Below are 16,866 nucleotides of genomic sequence, written 5' to 3'. Positions count from 1 at the left end.
TTGCCCTTGAAGCGAGAGAGACAATTCATGATAAAGTATCAGACAGAGGTCCCTACAGGGCACAGACATTCGCATTACAAGCGATTAGAAAGCATTTTGCCGAGTGTTCCCTTGGCTCAATAAAGCAATGTCTTATGTACATAAGTTACCCGATGCTGATGATTTAGGAGTATAGACAATACAGGGGTAAAACAGTTGCTTAATGCTGGAGTTAAACTCCAAGTCACGGGTACCTTAGTAAAAGTGGGTGCGGTTTCAAATTACTCCCCTCTTAAAAAAACGGCTTCCAAAACCACATTGTTGGTGCTCTCTAGAGTTATCCAGTGATGTCGCTTCTGTATCACAGTATTCTTACCTGCATTAGCATTGGAGATGATGGTAACTCCCTTCTCTTGGGGGCCGATAGCCTCAGTCTGCCACTGGGTTAACCAGCTGTCTGCATTGGCATCGGGGCTGGGGGAGCACTGGAGCCTGGGGTTCTGCCCCAGTTGGGATTGTTCCTCTCTCTGCAGCTGCTCCAGGCACTCGGCAAGTTTCACGTGTCCCCGGGAACGTGCGATGGACAGAGGGAGACGGCCCAGCGAGTCAGGGATGGAGATGGCTCGCCGGTCCCATTTGTACAGCACAACTGCGGCCTCGGTGTGACCCAATGCACAGGCCCACATCTAGTAAGGAGAGGGGGGGGGACACGGGTTAATTATTGGGGCTATTAGCTGCATTATATGACATGCCATGAGTATGTGTAATATCATTTCTGTAAATGTGCATAACAATGTATCCTTTAGTGTAAATAATTAGAATTCAAATGTACTATGGAGTTCAGTGACCAAGCAAAGATATATATATATATATATATATATATATATATATATGAGTCACATGCCCAGTGCTTCTGCAAAGTGACTTGCAATTGGCTTATAATCTACAGCCGCTATTACTGCTTATAATACTCTTGCTAAAATGAGTTTGAAAAAGTGGAGATGTTGCCTATAGCAACCAATCAGATTCTAGCTGTCATTTTGTAGAAAGTACTAAATAAATGATAACTAGAATCTGATTGGTTGCTATAGGCAACATCCCCACTTTTTCAGACCCGCAGTTTAGTAAATATACCCCCAAATGTTAATAAGAAGTGATGATATAGTCTACATAATTATTATTTACTGTTACATAATTTAATATCACTTGTATATTATATGTTCCCAAGTAGGTTTAATCCCATTATGGCACACACAGAGAGTTATCTACAGTCCCAGGTTTTAGACAATTAGTCAATGGGATTTTTGCGGTACTGAAAATGTCCCTGTTTTTCTATATTCACTAAGTGCAGTCCCTACTATTCTGTATTTAAGGTGTAATTCTCACCAGCTATTCTCACATTATGACCCTTCAGTGAACGTGTGTTGAGGCGGAATTTAAAACGGGCAGATGCTAATCTCTGATCTACAGTGCTACTGTCTGCAGTGTAAATACACCTTCCTAGCGCTCTTACCAGCGGAGTACACGAGAAATGATCAACGTTTAAAGGATCGACCTCTAGTTCCAAATCAATACTGTCAGCATGCTTTGTCCTGAAAAGAGACAGAGTCACATTATCACTTCCTGGTTATTGACTATTCACAAAGTGTCTTTTTCATAGAATTAGTGATAGATCTGTGGAATAGTCCCCTTCCAAATAAAAACACAAAAAATTGGCAGACCATGTAGGTCTTGTATGGCATTATATTCTACGGATCTATGTTTTTTATGACGAATTCACTGTTTACATACACAGATTACTGAATTTTAAGGGACATTGTACAGAAACAAAACTTCTACTACTGAAAACAAGGGATGATCGGAATCCTGTGTCTGACGAATGCTAAAACATTCTACTATCATACTCTGAGACCCTCCCTGTAAAATGTTACAATGATATGTATGTTTAGCTTGGCACAATAATCTATGCACATATATTTTAGGGAAGAGTTGCAGAAAATAGTTACAGACCGGAGAAAATCAGAAACTCACTTGGAATCCTGTAGGATACACAATACTGGAGTATTAACATCAATTAAATTAATTTCCAGCACTTTTTCGACATGTAATAAACAATACTCTAGCATTTCTTTCTGTAGTCAGTATATATTAATGTATATTAAACTAGAAGTAGGGTACAATAGACCAACACTTCTAGATTGGACCTCTAGGTGGCAGCACCTGTGCTGAAAAAAATACTGTAAAGGGACACTGGGATACACTTATGCTTGTAAATATAGGGTCTGCTATCAATGTTACAACACTACAACAACCTTCTAAAGGTTATGTTTAAACATAAATTGACATGATAACATTTTAAATGATGGTGTCCATTGAAACTATAGAACCGTTCTGTGTGATGTCCTAAGCTTGAATTATTTCACATTATTCGGGTTGTTTTGTATAAGCTGCTATTTGGAAGCTCCAACAATAGCAATTACAATATTTTCATCAGCAAACTCTCTTTCTGCCCCCAGTCACTGCTGCCTTTCAGCAACTGCCTCGACTACTTGATTATGGAAATAATTGTACTAATGTATCCTATGGAAGCAGTGCAGGGATATGAAGGTCTACAAAAAATGTCATGGTTTCTTATTTTTCCATACTATAGTGTGATGCTGCAAAATGCATCTGGAACCCGACTGATTAAGTGCACACTATAGATAACTAATAGGACTCACACACAAATCTGCTGATATCTACTGTGCAGTCAGTACAGTGTGACAGAAATAGCAGCAGTAACAATCAGTACCGGGCTCCTCTATACTACACTGGCTCTGGGTATGAATGGGATAGACAAAATATGAGGGAACTGGCATGAGGGGCGTTTATAAGGGACAAGGACGAACAGACGTGAGGGGCGGACATAGGATTAGGGGAAACAGGCGTGAGGGGCGGACATAGGATTAGGGGGAACAGGCGTGAGGGGCAGACATAGGATTAGGGGGAACAGGCATGATGGGGGCAGACATAGGACCAGGGGGAACGGGCATAAGGGGCAGACATAGGACCAGGGGGAACGGGCATAAGGGGCAGACATAGGACCAGGGGGAACGGGCATAAGGGGCAAACATAGGACCAGGGGGAACGGGCATAAGGGGCAGACATAGGACCAGGGGGAACAGGCAGGAGGCGCAGACATAGCATTAGGGGGAACAGGCGTGAGAGGCGGACATAGGATTAGGGGGAACAGGCGTGAGGGGTGCACATAGGATTAGGGGGAACAAGCGTGAGGGGCGGACATAGGATTAGGGGGAACAGGCGTGAGGGGCAGACATAGGATTAGGAGGAACAGGTATGATGGGGGCAGACATAGGACCAGGGGGAACGGGCATAAGGGGCAGACATAGGACCAGGGGGGGGACATGCATGATGGGGGCAGACATAGGACCAGGGGAAACAGGCATTACGGGGGCAGACATAGGACCAGGGGAAACAGGCATTACGGGGGCAGACATAGGACCAGGGGGAACAGGCATAAGTGGCGGACATAGGACCAGGAAGGCAGACAGAAAATCAGGGAGGGGGGCAGGCAGGGAATCAGGGAGGGGGGCAGACGGGGACCAGGGGGAACAGGCATGAGGGGCGAACATAGGGCCAAGGTGGGCAGACAGGGAATCAGGGAGGGGGGCAGACAGGGTATTAGGGTGGGAGGCAGACAGGGGACCAAGGGGAACAGGCATGAGGGGACAGAAAAGAGAAAAGGGGTGTGCAGTGCAATCAAGAGGGAAGCAAATAGAAGACAGGGGGAGAGTTTGGAGAACACCCACAAGAACAGGCAATGAATAGTTCATGGAGATGTGTGTGGTGGGTATTATGTGGTGTTGGGAAAAGGAGTTGGGGGCCTCTCTCTCTCTCTCTCTCTATATATAAATATATATATATATATATATATGTATGTATGCGTGTGTATAGATAGATAGATAGATAGATAGATAGATATTGCCACACAACCACACACCACTGTATGCGCTGATCTGAACAGGGAACGTTATTTCCTACTAGACAATATGTGAATGACCAGAGTGTACAAGTAACCATGGCAACACGAGAGCCGGGCAGACCGCGATACAGAGCCGTCCCCATCCATTCATTGTTTAATAATATCCAGAGACGTGTCTCAAAAACGTAATAACCTGACAGAGGCAGAATAGCAAATATTTCCCCTGCAACAATCTCATAAGAGTAACCGATGCTGAATTCATGGTAATTGCCCTCCGGACATTCATCTTATTATCCTTTGGAGCAGGAGATGGCAGGAAAACATGCACAAGGCTATATTAAATATCATTATAAGGTTTCAGGACTATTATACACTGACTCAGAGAAACGGGGAGATGGGGAGTAGCACAGAGTATGCAGCAGAGCATTAATGCAGATGACAAATCTGTAGCCGGGAATGTGAAGTCCTAAATAATGGATGATACAGGGGATATTTAGGAAGAGTGCGGATACTAATACATAATACCCAGTTTGTGTACTTAAAACTGGAACTGCCACACATTTATTTTTAATGTGCGATCCCCCTTCCAGAGACTTCGAGGTCAGTCTCCACCATTTTCACCATGCTCGCCTAAACATTACCCAATTGTCCCGGCATAGTCACCTGACCAATGACAGGCTACGGTTACCACCCCACCATGTTGGTGCATCCTTTTAATTAGACAAATTGAGGAGGGGGGGGGGGGAGGTATTTTAGGAATGGTGGGGAGTCCTCTATGTTGATTTGCTGCTGGTAGTACAATTAGAATCATCATCATCATCAGCTATTTATATAGCGCCACTGATTCCTCAGCGCTGTACAGAGAACTCACTCACATCAGTCCCTGCCCCATTGGGGCTTACAGTCTAAATTCCCTAACACACAGAGAGACACACACACACAGACACAGACACACACACACACACACAGAGACTAAAGGCAATTTTTTTGTAATTGCAGCCAATTAACCTACTAGTATATGTTTGGTGTGTGGGAGGAAACCGGAGCACCTGGAGGAAACCCAGGCAAACACGGGGAGAACATACAAACTCCTCACAGATAAGGCCATGGTCGGGAATCAAACTCATGACCCCAGTGCTGTGAGACAGAGCTAAAGATGTAGTATTTCAGAGGTGCTCCTAAAACTACAATACTTTATCCCTTGTAGGACCCTTGTGTTGGCCACGTGCACCTTACCTCCACTTGATGAGGGTCTGGATGAGGGAGGCGTAGCCTTGTGCAGCAGCCAGGTGCAGCAGCGTCATTCCTCTGAAGGTCTTGGAATGAATTAGGTGCTTGGATTTCGCCCAGCAGGCTCTGCTCATCATCTTCTCACACACGACCACTACTCGACTCTCAAAACAACTTCCTATGGAACCAGCCCCCCCTGCGCACTGTAAGGGAAACACAGGCAAGAGACGCGATCAACCTTCCCACCGTATGACAAGGCAGCGGCTAAACTCTAAAACAGGCCAACCTGTGGTTCTCCAGGTCTGGTAGAACTACAAGCCCCAGCATGCCTTGCCAGTAGGTAGCCAGCCGATAGCTAGCAGGGCATGCTGGGAATTGTAGTTTTACAACACCCGGAGAGCCACTGGTTGGCTAGGCCTAGATTAGCAGCACAGTAATGTCGTTTTATGCGCAGAATTATATATAATATTAAGTGTCAAAGGGGAACTCTAAGCAATAAGAAGTGTTAACCATGAGACCACCCCCCCTAACTAATATAACCATGGGGGTACACATGCCTGGGAACCCTCTGGTTTGTAAGATATCCACCTCTGCCAGTCCCTGTAACAGAGTAGTTTGAATACAGACATCACTATTTGGGGTTTTCCGAGAGAAACTAAAGCTGACGACCCCAAGTATAGCCGCCTGTATGCAAAAATTCTCCAGGCTGTCATGCCAGGAGAATCAGTAATTATTGCAAGCTCTATCGGGGTGAGCATATCATGGACTTTGTAGGTCTCAGGCGTGAGTCCCTTGTGTAGAACTAAGTGTAATAAATGACCTTATTTCCTGGAGGTCCCCTTTAAGCTTGGTCACTATTACAAGTTTTATTTTTGGCTTTAATTCTCTACTAAGAATTGCTTATGTGTCATTTCATTGGACATATGTTCCTAGAGCGACATCACTTTATAACTACAGCAGGATACTTCAGGAAACGTTACTATATGAAATGCGTGAAACAGGAAGTGCATTAGGAAAAGTAATCCAAAGTTTGTCAAAAAAATAGGATTATGTGTATACAGTTATAGTGTAACAAATGCATGTAAAGTGCTGCTTAGGATCATAAATTTAATCTAATAATGATGGACATGTTTAGTAAGCACCGACCCTTGTGTAAAACGCGTCAGGTTGTGCCAGAACACTACTGGAAATCAATCTAGGGTAACACCTACTTGTGCTTGGCTCCCCCCACTGTGGGCTCCGCCTCCATTCCCGCCTCCCACACTTTGTTTGTGCTGTTGGGAACCCGTCATCTCGGCCATCCTCCTCTCCATCTGCTCCAACCGTTCCAGGATCGACATTCTAAACTGGTTATCTGGGGACGGTGAGAATACACAATCCTGTTACATCACAGCAATTACAGCATTGGGTGCACTCTACATAGTATTACTAAATTAAACTTAAGAGAAAGTTTTATTTGCAGATGAAGAAATTGGAATATTCAGATGTACAAAGTATCACATAAGAATCTACATTAAATATGTTTCCAAGCAATATCAGACTTGACATTCATCAAAATATGAACAAGATTTTCCAAGACCACTTTGTGGAATCCAAATCTTTAAGACATTATGGATGTATATAATGTACATTATAATTCCATCCACCAGCATTACCAGCTGTCAGGTAATGATTGTTATTCTATTGTTAATACTCCCCTTAAATAAAGTCTAATGTATTGGAAATCATAATGTAAATACATCAATTCGCATAACAACAAACACTGAGATCTCCGTGGAGAGAAAGGTAAGTGGTACTGTGCAATTACTCAAGTGTACAGTATTACAGAACTGATATTGAGAATGACATCCAGAACACAAAACAAGAACCCTGGAAATGTGTAATTGCTTCTATACGCGGAACACGGACAGGTGCAGAGAATGATATCCAGAATATTAAACAAGAGAAATCTTACTGTGCAGCTGTCCGTGCATACAGATTAATAACAGATACTGAGAATGATACAGAACAAGGGGAGTGCTACTGTAATGTCCAATACATACCAGATCGTAACAGATATGGAGAATAGATGCAGCATACAGAACAGTGAGACGGGTATACAGAATAAGAGTTACAGCGGGCATAGAAAACAGAAGAAGTGGTACTGTGCATTTGTACAGACAGACATTAGAGGAACTATGTACATATCCCATTAGCCAGGTGTTCCATAAACTTACTCAGCTAGTTACCTTTGTCTTATAAATTCTCCCCAATGCCAGTGGCTGTTTATGCATATGACATGGCATTAATAGCAGGGTGATGATGCCAGAGGCAGGGCGGGCAAGTTCATAGCGATCCAGTAAACGCTCCTTCACCCTAGGATGCGAGGAGCTGCGCTTACTTTTACTATACACACATTGTAACCTGTCATTTATAAAGCAGTGAGGAGCCCGTCAGCCACGGGGAATAGAATGTTCCCAGGATACTGAGCACTCTGCACTTTGTTGTATGGTTTGTGGCTGATCATATACCCGTCTAGGATCTCCACAGACATACAGCAAACAGGCGGCTTAACTCTTTGCATGCACTGAACGATGCACAGAGGTTTAGCATTAACTTTGACTTATAATGTCCAAACACCTGCACAGGTTCTACAATGAAAAATATTTGATATATTTAAATGAGTAAAGTAAGCTGGGTGTACGACCTTCATTCATTTCCTATAGAGCTGAATATACAGCATAATCTTCCCACATCACCACTCTGATCTATTGGTAATATATAGGTGTTCGGATTGGCTATATGAAGTTAGCCAGCAGTCGCTGGCCTAGCTGAAATACTCTGTGGTGCTGTTAATATTCTAATGCTCTGGCGACACAGGTTATTGTAGTCCAACATCATTCATCTCCCTCACGTCTGTGTGTAACCAGCTTTGACAAATGAAAGCAATAGGTTCTCTGACCTTTGTTAAACAGATCTAAAAATGTACACTTTATTTTTAAATGTTAATATCTTAAGACAATATATTACACTTTTAACTATTACAGGTAACTGGAGAGGAACCTCCCAAAGAGAAAGCTCATAGTATTTTGAAGCTATTTAAATAATTGCTTTAAACAAATGTATATTGATTAAATCAGTCTGGCTTTCTTACAGGGGTTGGAGTCCCTCCGGCTAACTTCATAATTTAATGCCATTGGCTTGGAGATATGTTACCAGCGGGCCTGGGTGAGGAGGCTGTGACATTATTGGGTTTGAAGCGATTAGCGCACATCCAATCACGTGCTGCCCTTTCCAAGCCCTTTAAGTAGACGGATACTGGGAAAAGTATGTCTTTGCAATCCCAGGCAGAAATCAACTTGGATCGTGCCCAGAAAACGATATCTTGGCAGGGCAAGGAAGAGTTCAGTTGGCATACGGGGCTTTTGTTCTACAAATCATTAAGCATAGTTAGCAAGAGAAATGGTACTATGTAATTGTTCATATGAAGATATACACAAGCACTGTTTAACCTAAGCTGAGAAATATACAGTATTACCTATAGATTCTCAATACAGATCTTCAGCACTGTATTCCTTATTACAGTAAGATATTAACTGCTTCATCTCCAGATTGGTCAGTATAGAAGTGACATTAGATATATAAGAAGGTAGTGAGAATGACAAATTGTGTATAGAACGAAAGAAGTGATACTGTGCAAATGGCCACACATTCAGGATAAGAACAGGCACTGAGAATGATGGGTACAGAATTAGAGAAGTGATACTGTGCAGGAATGAAATATATACAGAATGAGAGAAGTGATACTGTGCAAGTGGCCACACATTCAGGATAAGAACAGGTACTGAGAACAATGTGTACAGAATGAGAGAAGTGTTACTGTGCATGTAGTCACACATTCGATAAGAACCAGTACTGAGAATAACACCATATGTGCAGAATGAGAGAAGTGATACTGTGCATGTAGTCACACATTCGATAAGAACCAGTACTGAGAATAACACCACATTTACAGAATGAGAAACGTGATACTGTGCACGTAGTCACACATTCAGGATAAGAACCAATACTGAGAACAACACCATATGTGCAGAATGAGAGAAGTGATACTGTGCATGTAGTCACACATTCGATAAGAACCAGTACTGAGAATAACACCACATTTACAGAATGAGAGACGTGATACTGTGCACGTAGTCACACATTCAGGATAAGAACCAATACTGAGAACAACACCATATGTGCAGAATGAGAGAAGTGATACTGTGCACGTAGTCACACATTCAGGATAAGAACCAATACTGAGAAGAACACAATATGTACAGAATGAGAGAAGTTATACTGTGCATGTGATCACACACAAAGAATAAGAGCAGATAGTTAGAACAAGAGAAGTGGTACTGTGCACGTAGTGACACATTCAGGATAAGAACCAGTACTGAGAATAACACCATATGTAGAGAACAAGAGAAGTGATACTATGCATGTAGTCACACATCCAGGATAAGAACCAATATTGAGAAGAACACAATATTTACAGAATGAGAGAAGTTATACTGTGCATGTGATCACACACAGGATAAGGGCGGGTACTGAGAAAAAGAGAAGTGATACTGTGCATGTGGTCACACACTCAGGATAAGAGCAGGTACTGAGAAGAACACAATATGTACAGAATCAGAGAAGTTATACTATGCAGGTGGTCACACACTCAGGATAAGAGCAGGTACTGAGAACAAGAGAAGTGGTACTGTGCCACTCTCAGCAGTAAGACAACTTGCAGATTTACCAAGAAAAACTAAACTTTGAATTATTTATAAAATATTAGTCACCGTCATACTTTTGCCCATGGTTTAGGAGTGCAATATTAGGATACCACAGTCATATACAAGAGGAACTTCACTAATAATTGCAAAGCCAAAAATGTACCCCACGCCACAAACTACATAAACTAAAAAAATAAAATAAAATAATAGCCAAGCCTATTAATTCCTGTCCCTCCATGGAGGTATAATGTCATTGTTAGCAGCGCTCTGTAAACGTATGTGAGAGAGAGTGTAACAAAGAGGGGTCAGTGCGAGCAGCCTATTCCTCCCAGCTGGCTTTGTTGTGTTGTTACTGCAGTATGGTGCAGTGCAGCTGGTCTCCTCCTCTCGCTGTATTATCATGCACAGCACGTCCGCTGCAGAGACTGACATCTGACTGACATCACCGGGCCGCCCTCCTTCCCCTCACACAACACAACAATGTCTGTCCTACATCGGGGAGCCAGTCACGTAGTAACTGCGGAGGTTAATTAGCTTTTTCTCGCTTTCTTTCCGTGTTGATAATCCCCTCAGTCACACGCCTTTCTTTAGTTTATCGCCCGGGCTCACAAAGCCCTTTTTTATGGAGAATATCTAGATCAACACGTGACTTGACGTGTGCCTGTAAAAGTACACGGTGACGGCAGCCATTTTGTGAGGTGAACCAATGTTCTAGAGAATGCAGCCTATCAATGTACTAGGAATATGTGGCATGGCTGAGACCCGGTGGCCGGTGTGTGTTGTGGAACACAGTGGGGGACATTTATGAAAACTGGCGCACAGGAAAAATGTAGTGTTGCCCATAACAACCAATCAGATGCTTGCTTTCCATTTTTTAAAACTATATAAGGAAAATGACAAAATCTGATTGGTTGCGATGGACAACACCTCCTTTTCTACACAGGTTCCCCCATATCAACAATGTTAGGTAGACATAGTGACAAGGACTAATTTTTAGAACACATCATCCATATTTTACAACATTTCTGATTGGATAATCAGGGTAAATTAGGACCACCCCCCATCTACCTATTTACCAAATCAGCCCACACCACTTTGAAGGTAGAAAATTGGGCTGTTTGAAATTGCATCAATGACAAATTCGGATGCGCCAGGGTGAGATTTCTCTACCTGTGTTAAAGAGTACAGGAGCGTGTACCGAAAAATATCAGGCGGTAATCATTAAACCTTTAGAGACACCATGGGTACTTATGATAAATTTATACCTACTAGGGGGCACTTGGTAAATATTTACAGAAATAAAGAGGTGCTCAGCCAACTTCTACAGACGTAAAGAGGTACTTGAAGCAGCATAGAAGATTATTTTCCCCTTTAAATAGCAAGTTAAGTACCTTTTAAGCATTTATTAGACCTGGTTTGTTGGAATGATCGCTGCTTTAAGAAGAAGTTGGTCAGGAGGAGTTCTATATCCATGAAACTTAGGTGCACTAATGAGCCTCTGAGAATGGACCCTCATTTAGTGATTGCAAACACAGGGGGGAACGCCGTTACTTTATTTCATAATTTGCTGGCTGATTTGGGTTCTCTAATAGATTTCAGGGGCAAACGCAGGATTTTTAGAGGGGGGTTTCCAAACCATGCCGCCAGTGGGCGTGGCCAGCATGTATGGGGGCGTGGCTATAATATTAGACAGTGTTTAGCTGCTCTCCAACTCTTCCTATCCCCATAATATACATGGGCAATGCTGCGTGCACTACTGTTAGGTGCATGCAGCTCTCCCTTTTCAAGCAGAGCCGTGTGAAGCGGGGGCAGGGTCCAGCTACCCTAATTATACAGTGCCCCCGGTTTGGAGGGGGTTTCCAGGCACTAGGAAACCCCCCTCGGTTTGCCTATGGATTTATGGAATGAACTATTGTTCATAGATGTTTCAATGCGTCTACAAAAACAAAAGTAGGCAACAGTGGAGACAGAACTTACCTAACACTGCATTTAGCTGCAAAATCTGCACTCAACCACAGCATCCAATCAGAAATCTGCTTTTATTCTTTACCTTGCACAAGACAAATAAAAGATACCTGATGATTGGTTGCTGTGGGTCAATGCAAATTGTGCACCTAAATGCACTTTTAATAAGTCAGTGTGATGTAAAAATAAAAAAAAAAAACCAAGATGCTGGAAAGTGTTTGATTTTACATTCCCTCTCAGAATCCAGAAAAGTGCACGACATATCAATTACCAAACACATATGTCCTTGCAAAGCCTTTATATCCAGCATAGCTCTCACCTCCTCCCACCAGCTGGTCCCATCCACACAACACAGATGACCGAACATATTTGTCCAGAACAAAATGCAAATGCCTGTCCGTAATATACTTTCTGGGGACACTCAGTGAGCCTTCCTTATAAAGGTTATAGACCGACACCAACACAATATCTGCCTCTGCACTTAGACTAAAGTACTTGTATAAATGCCTACAATAGAACAGGGTATATATGTGTGGTTTTTGGAACTTAATACCCAGTAACCTCTAGGATAACCCAAGTCTAGCAACTTAATGCCAGCAAAGATTATCCTCTCAACGTCTGTCAGCCATCCAAAGGTTTATAACAGCAGAAGCCTCGGTCCATACTAGTCTCCAGATCTTAGATCTATTCCGCTGGCTCCATATGTTCACCTGAAAGTCTACCACGTGTCTGTAAATATACTCACGGTGAAACTTTATAGTCGTGTTTAATGAAAGCACTGTCCAATTAATTGCTCGTTGATAGCTGCACTACCGTCCTCTGATTTATTCTAGTCATATATTTTTTATGTGTTTGATTTACTAATATTTATCACATTTGCAACACAGCTAAAGTAAACACTTATACAGCAAGTTTCAGACTGATTCCTGTAGCTTTAGGGTTCCTCCATTCTCTGTCTCTAGCCTCGCATTTGCAAAAAAAAATTCTGACATTACCGAGGGGCTGCCAAAATAGGAGGATGGTTACACATATAAATACAGGGAAAATCATTTCAGAAGTTCTATTTAATTACAAAATGATAAATCCACCTTTGGTGAAGATTATATATTTTATCCAGTAGACCCTAACTATAATTTTTTCAGTAATAAACTCCCTAGCTAGATGAACAGGTCTCTACCTCCAACAAGCTGAAAACACTCATCTCCTGAAATAATCTGCACTGCGGTGAGCATTGAGATGATCTGATTGGCTACAGCTTGTTTTATCCCTGGCAACACAAAACTGAGGACATCTTGGATGAGCAGGAGGTTAAGATTAAATACAATTTGCCCAAGTCCTAGTTACATACACCTTGACAAGCTCATTACATGGTTCTCTGAAGTGTAAGAATGCTGTAACTATTGTAAGTGTTTCTCTGAGCAATCAGTAGATCACAATAGTATCAGAGTGGTGAGGTGCCACATAGGTGAACGCATACTTGCCAACGTCTTCTAGTTGGCATCTGGGTGCAGCCGGGGGGCTCCAAAAATCGCATTAATTTTGCACGCGCCCCCTGTGATGTAATGAAGCAAATGCGTCATTTTACAGCGGGGGGCGGGGCATAATGCGCAATTCCCGGAGAATTGCGGCATTTTGGACTGAATTCTGCCCACTTCACTAGGAATTGGGAAAATGCGGGAGACTGCCATACTCTCCTGGGAGTTCGGGAGACCCACCCAGAATCCGGGAGTCTCCCGGAAGTTGGCAAGTATGGGTGAACGTGAGTACACCTGCACCTGCTTACAGAACCACCTGCAACACCCTATAATGCAAAACTTCTTTCTGAATTATAGGGAGTTGCAACAACATTCCTGAACTGATGCACAAATTCCACAGTGCTATACAGAGGATATTTGTCACATTAGTCCCTGCCCCATTGGAGCTTACAGTCTAAATTCCCTAACATACACCCCAAGAGGACAATTTTTTTGTTGCCAGCCAATTAACCTACTAGTATGTTTTTGGAGTGTGAGAGGAAACCGGAGCACCCGGAGGAAACCCACGCAAACATGGGGAGAACATACAAACTCCACACAGGTCTGGAATTGAACTCATGACCCAGTGCTGTGAGGCAGAAGTGCTAACCACTGAGCCATGTTACAGGGAATAAAACAGGAACATTCTCCTCTATTCTCCATCAATATCAAACTTACCATTATGCTGGATGCCAGTTGATCTAAGTAAACAATTAATGATAGGTTCTAGTCCACTCATATATACTCTTTGCAGCAGTATGAATCCTCTTCTAATACAAAAACCGTGTGGCAGGATGAGGCTTTGTAGCTATAACAGATTATTAAAATATAGCTTGAGCTCGTGACACACAAGATAGAAAAACCTATATCAGGCACTGGCGCAGTACAGCAATGTATGTGTCCCAAAACCAATGGTCCAATCAAAGTGGTTCGGATCATTATTTGGCATGTTGGTAAATGCAGTTGGAACCTGTCTCCTTCTGACAGTGCTACTGGGTCCAAATAATGCTGAAACAGATTCATCTGGTCATAATTCTTCATCCAAGTGTTCCCAGTCTTGTGTATACATCTGTATGTACTTATGTGTCTAGTGACTGTACAATATATAGCAAACGTTAAACTGTGTTTTGCCCTTATCTCAATGTAAAATAATTTTATTATTATGAATCAAATGCTTTTAAAACAAAATGCATGATCAATATATATATTAATTAAAATGTATAAAGATGGGGTAAAAATGTTTGAAAAGGAAATTTCATAGTTATGTCTATAGAAATCACAGACCTCGGTTTATTACCCCAGTTGTCTGTAACTCCACAAACATCTGTCAGTAGAACCTCGCTGAGCATGTTTAACTATGTAACTAAATATTTGGATGATTTATTTTGTTTTTCTAACACGAGTTTTTCCAACATGTCATCCTGTCACCCGGCACTATTCATATTGTCTGTATTTATTTATTTTCTGCAATTTCCTCTCCTGCTCTCCAATCTTCCTGCTCCTTTTACTTTCCGGTGTGTGATGATAAACCGATACGCCGAGGTACAAGGGAAGGTAGATAAGAGAAGGAAGAGGCATCTACAGGCTGCAGTCTACTTATTTATTTTCCAGTCACAAAATGCCTGAGACTAAGACTTATGGTAAGATGAATAGTGGCTAATACCTTTCTGACCAAAAACTGTTTTAGGTTATTGTATTTACTAAAAAGTAATAATATCAATAATCATTAATAATATTATTATTAATAATCATATTAATAATATTATTATTAATAATAATAATATTACTAATAATATTATTATTAATGGTAATAATAATAATAAAAGTAATAATAATAATAATAATAATAATAATAATAATAATAATAATAATAATAGTGATTACGTTGTCTATTTATTAGATTTAGGGCTTCTCTGTTTAACAAGCCCTCGGGCGGTAGCATGCCCAGGGTGCTTCAGGTGAACCTTGGCCACTGTCCTCCTCATCACTACTGCCATCTCAGGGGGGCGATAGTAAGGGCGCCACAAAATAAAAAATGCTTTTTTTTTAAAAAAAATAAAACATTTGTCGCTGTTTTTTTTTGTTAATAAAGTTATTTTTCTATTTTGTACAAGTTTTAAAATAACTTTATTTATATACAAGTTGGCTCGCGCATGCGCAAATTGACCTCAGACTGGCCTGGGGGTTAAGACTCCAGTGAAGCAGCATTTGGACGTTCGCTTGCAACACACTGGTCATACAGCCGCCGGCACATGCTCAGATTACCCCAAATTTAGCTATTGGGCCTGATAAGCACATGATTCACCCCTGGTACAGGGTAACTTATAAAAAAAAAATAGAGAGACTTAACTTGACCAGCCACACGGAAACCGTGTCATTAATTGGCAGATTTACATCAAATTGGCTTGAAATTGCTTGCAATCCATGATAGCAGATAACGATAAAAGTCTGGTCAGATTTTTTATGTATCATCATCACCATTTATTTATATAGCGCCACTAATTCCGCAGCGCTGTACAGAGAACTCATTCACATCAGTCCCTGCCCCATAAGAGCTTACAGTCTAAATGCCCTAACATACATGGACAGACACACAGACTAGGGTCAATTTGTTAGCAGCCAATTAACCTACCAGTATGTTTTTGGAGTGTGGGAGGAAACCGGAGCACCCAGAGGAAACGCACGCAAACACGGGGAGAACATACAAACTCCACACAGATAAGACCATTGTCAGGAATTGAACTCGTGAATCTTTGTGAATAAAATCAATATGTGTGATCGGTCAAATGCTGACGGCACTGATCGATCTCCATGTAAAGACTTTGTTGACCAGATCTGTTCAATTTGGCCCCACATAGACCTGGTCATTCAGCAATCAGACCAAAAGATTGTACCCAAATATGTGTGTGGCCCACTAGGATTATTTTTTTTTTAAATACAATAAGAGGGATAATATGACAATAGCAAAGTCTCTGGAATTAATACAATATAAGAACCTGGTGTTATTTTATATTCTGCTATATCGCAGCCAGGATTAATTAAGGAGAGTTGACAGAATAAAACTTGTTTGTCATTCAAAGTCTCCCCTTACCATGAAGGATATTGATGAATGCTAAATATGATTGGCAGCTGAAGAGCTGAAGGGCAGGTATCTCCCTCACTCCTGTGTCGTTTATTAAGAATTTCACAGCAGTCAGGAACTGAAGAATCAAAAAGCTAAAAGTTAATTGAAGGTCAAACCCTGACTAGGTTTACTGCCTCTTTTAATTATTAAAATTCTGAACTTCCTTATTTCCTCTGTTACCAACAGAGTCACCCACAGCAGGCAAAGTGACACATGTTTGTTAATTTTGTTTTGTCACTGGGTCTTGGCTAATAGTTGATCTTTCTGGGGTTTGATTGACAGGTGATACAGCGCGGAATGCAGAAAAGTCCCTCTGTTCATCCTATA

At 41.7% G+C, this 16,866-nt stretch overlaps 1 protein-coding gene across 5 annotated transcripts in view; it reads right to left on the bottom strand.

Annotated features, from left to right (window-relative positions):
* CAMTA1 (calmodulin binding transcription activator 1) overlaps positions 1-16,866 on the bottom strand; it is a 1,141,371-nt gene that overhangs the window by 39,417 nt on the left and 1,085,088 nt on the right. For all 5 annotated transcript variants that reach the window (XM_075190128.1, XM_075190126.1, XM_075190127.1 and 2 more), the window contains 4 exons: positions 6,403-6,545; positions 5,198-5,394; positions 1,493-1,571; positions 356-665 (listed from right to left, as the gene is read on the bottom strand). In XM_075190128.1, the coding sequence (XP_075046229.1) occupies positions 356-665; positions 1,493-1,571; positions 5,198-5,394; positions 6,403-6,545 (729 nt within the window). The remainder of the gene's footprint in view (positions 1-355; positions 666-1,492; positions 1,572-5,197; positions 5,395-6,402; positions 6,546-16,866) is intronic.

The sequence above is a fragment of the Mixophyes fleayi genome, chromosome 11 (genome assembly GCF_038048845.1).
Source record: "Mixophyes fleayi isolate aMixFle1 chromosome 11, aMixFle1.hap1, whole genome shotgun sequence".
Lineage (NCBI taxonomy): Eukaryota > Metazoa > Chordata > Amphibia > Anura > Limnodynastidae > Mixophyes > Mixophyes fleayi.
Note: the sequence above shows the minus strand (reverse complement) of the source record. Positions and strands in the feature narration are given on the sequence as shown.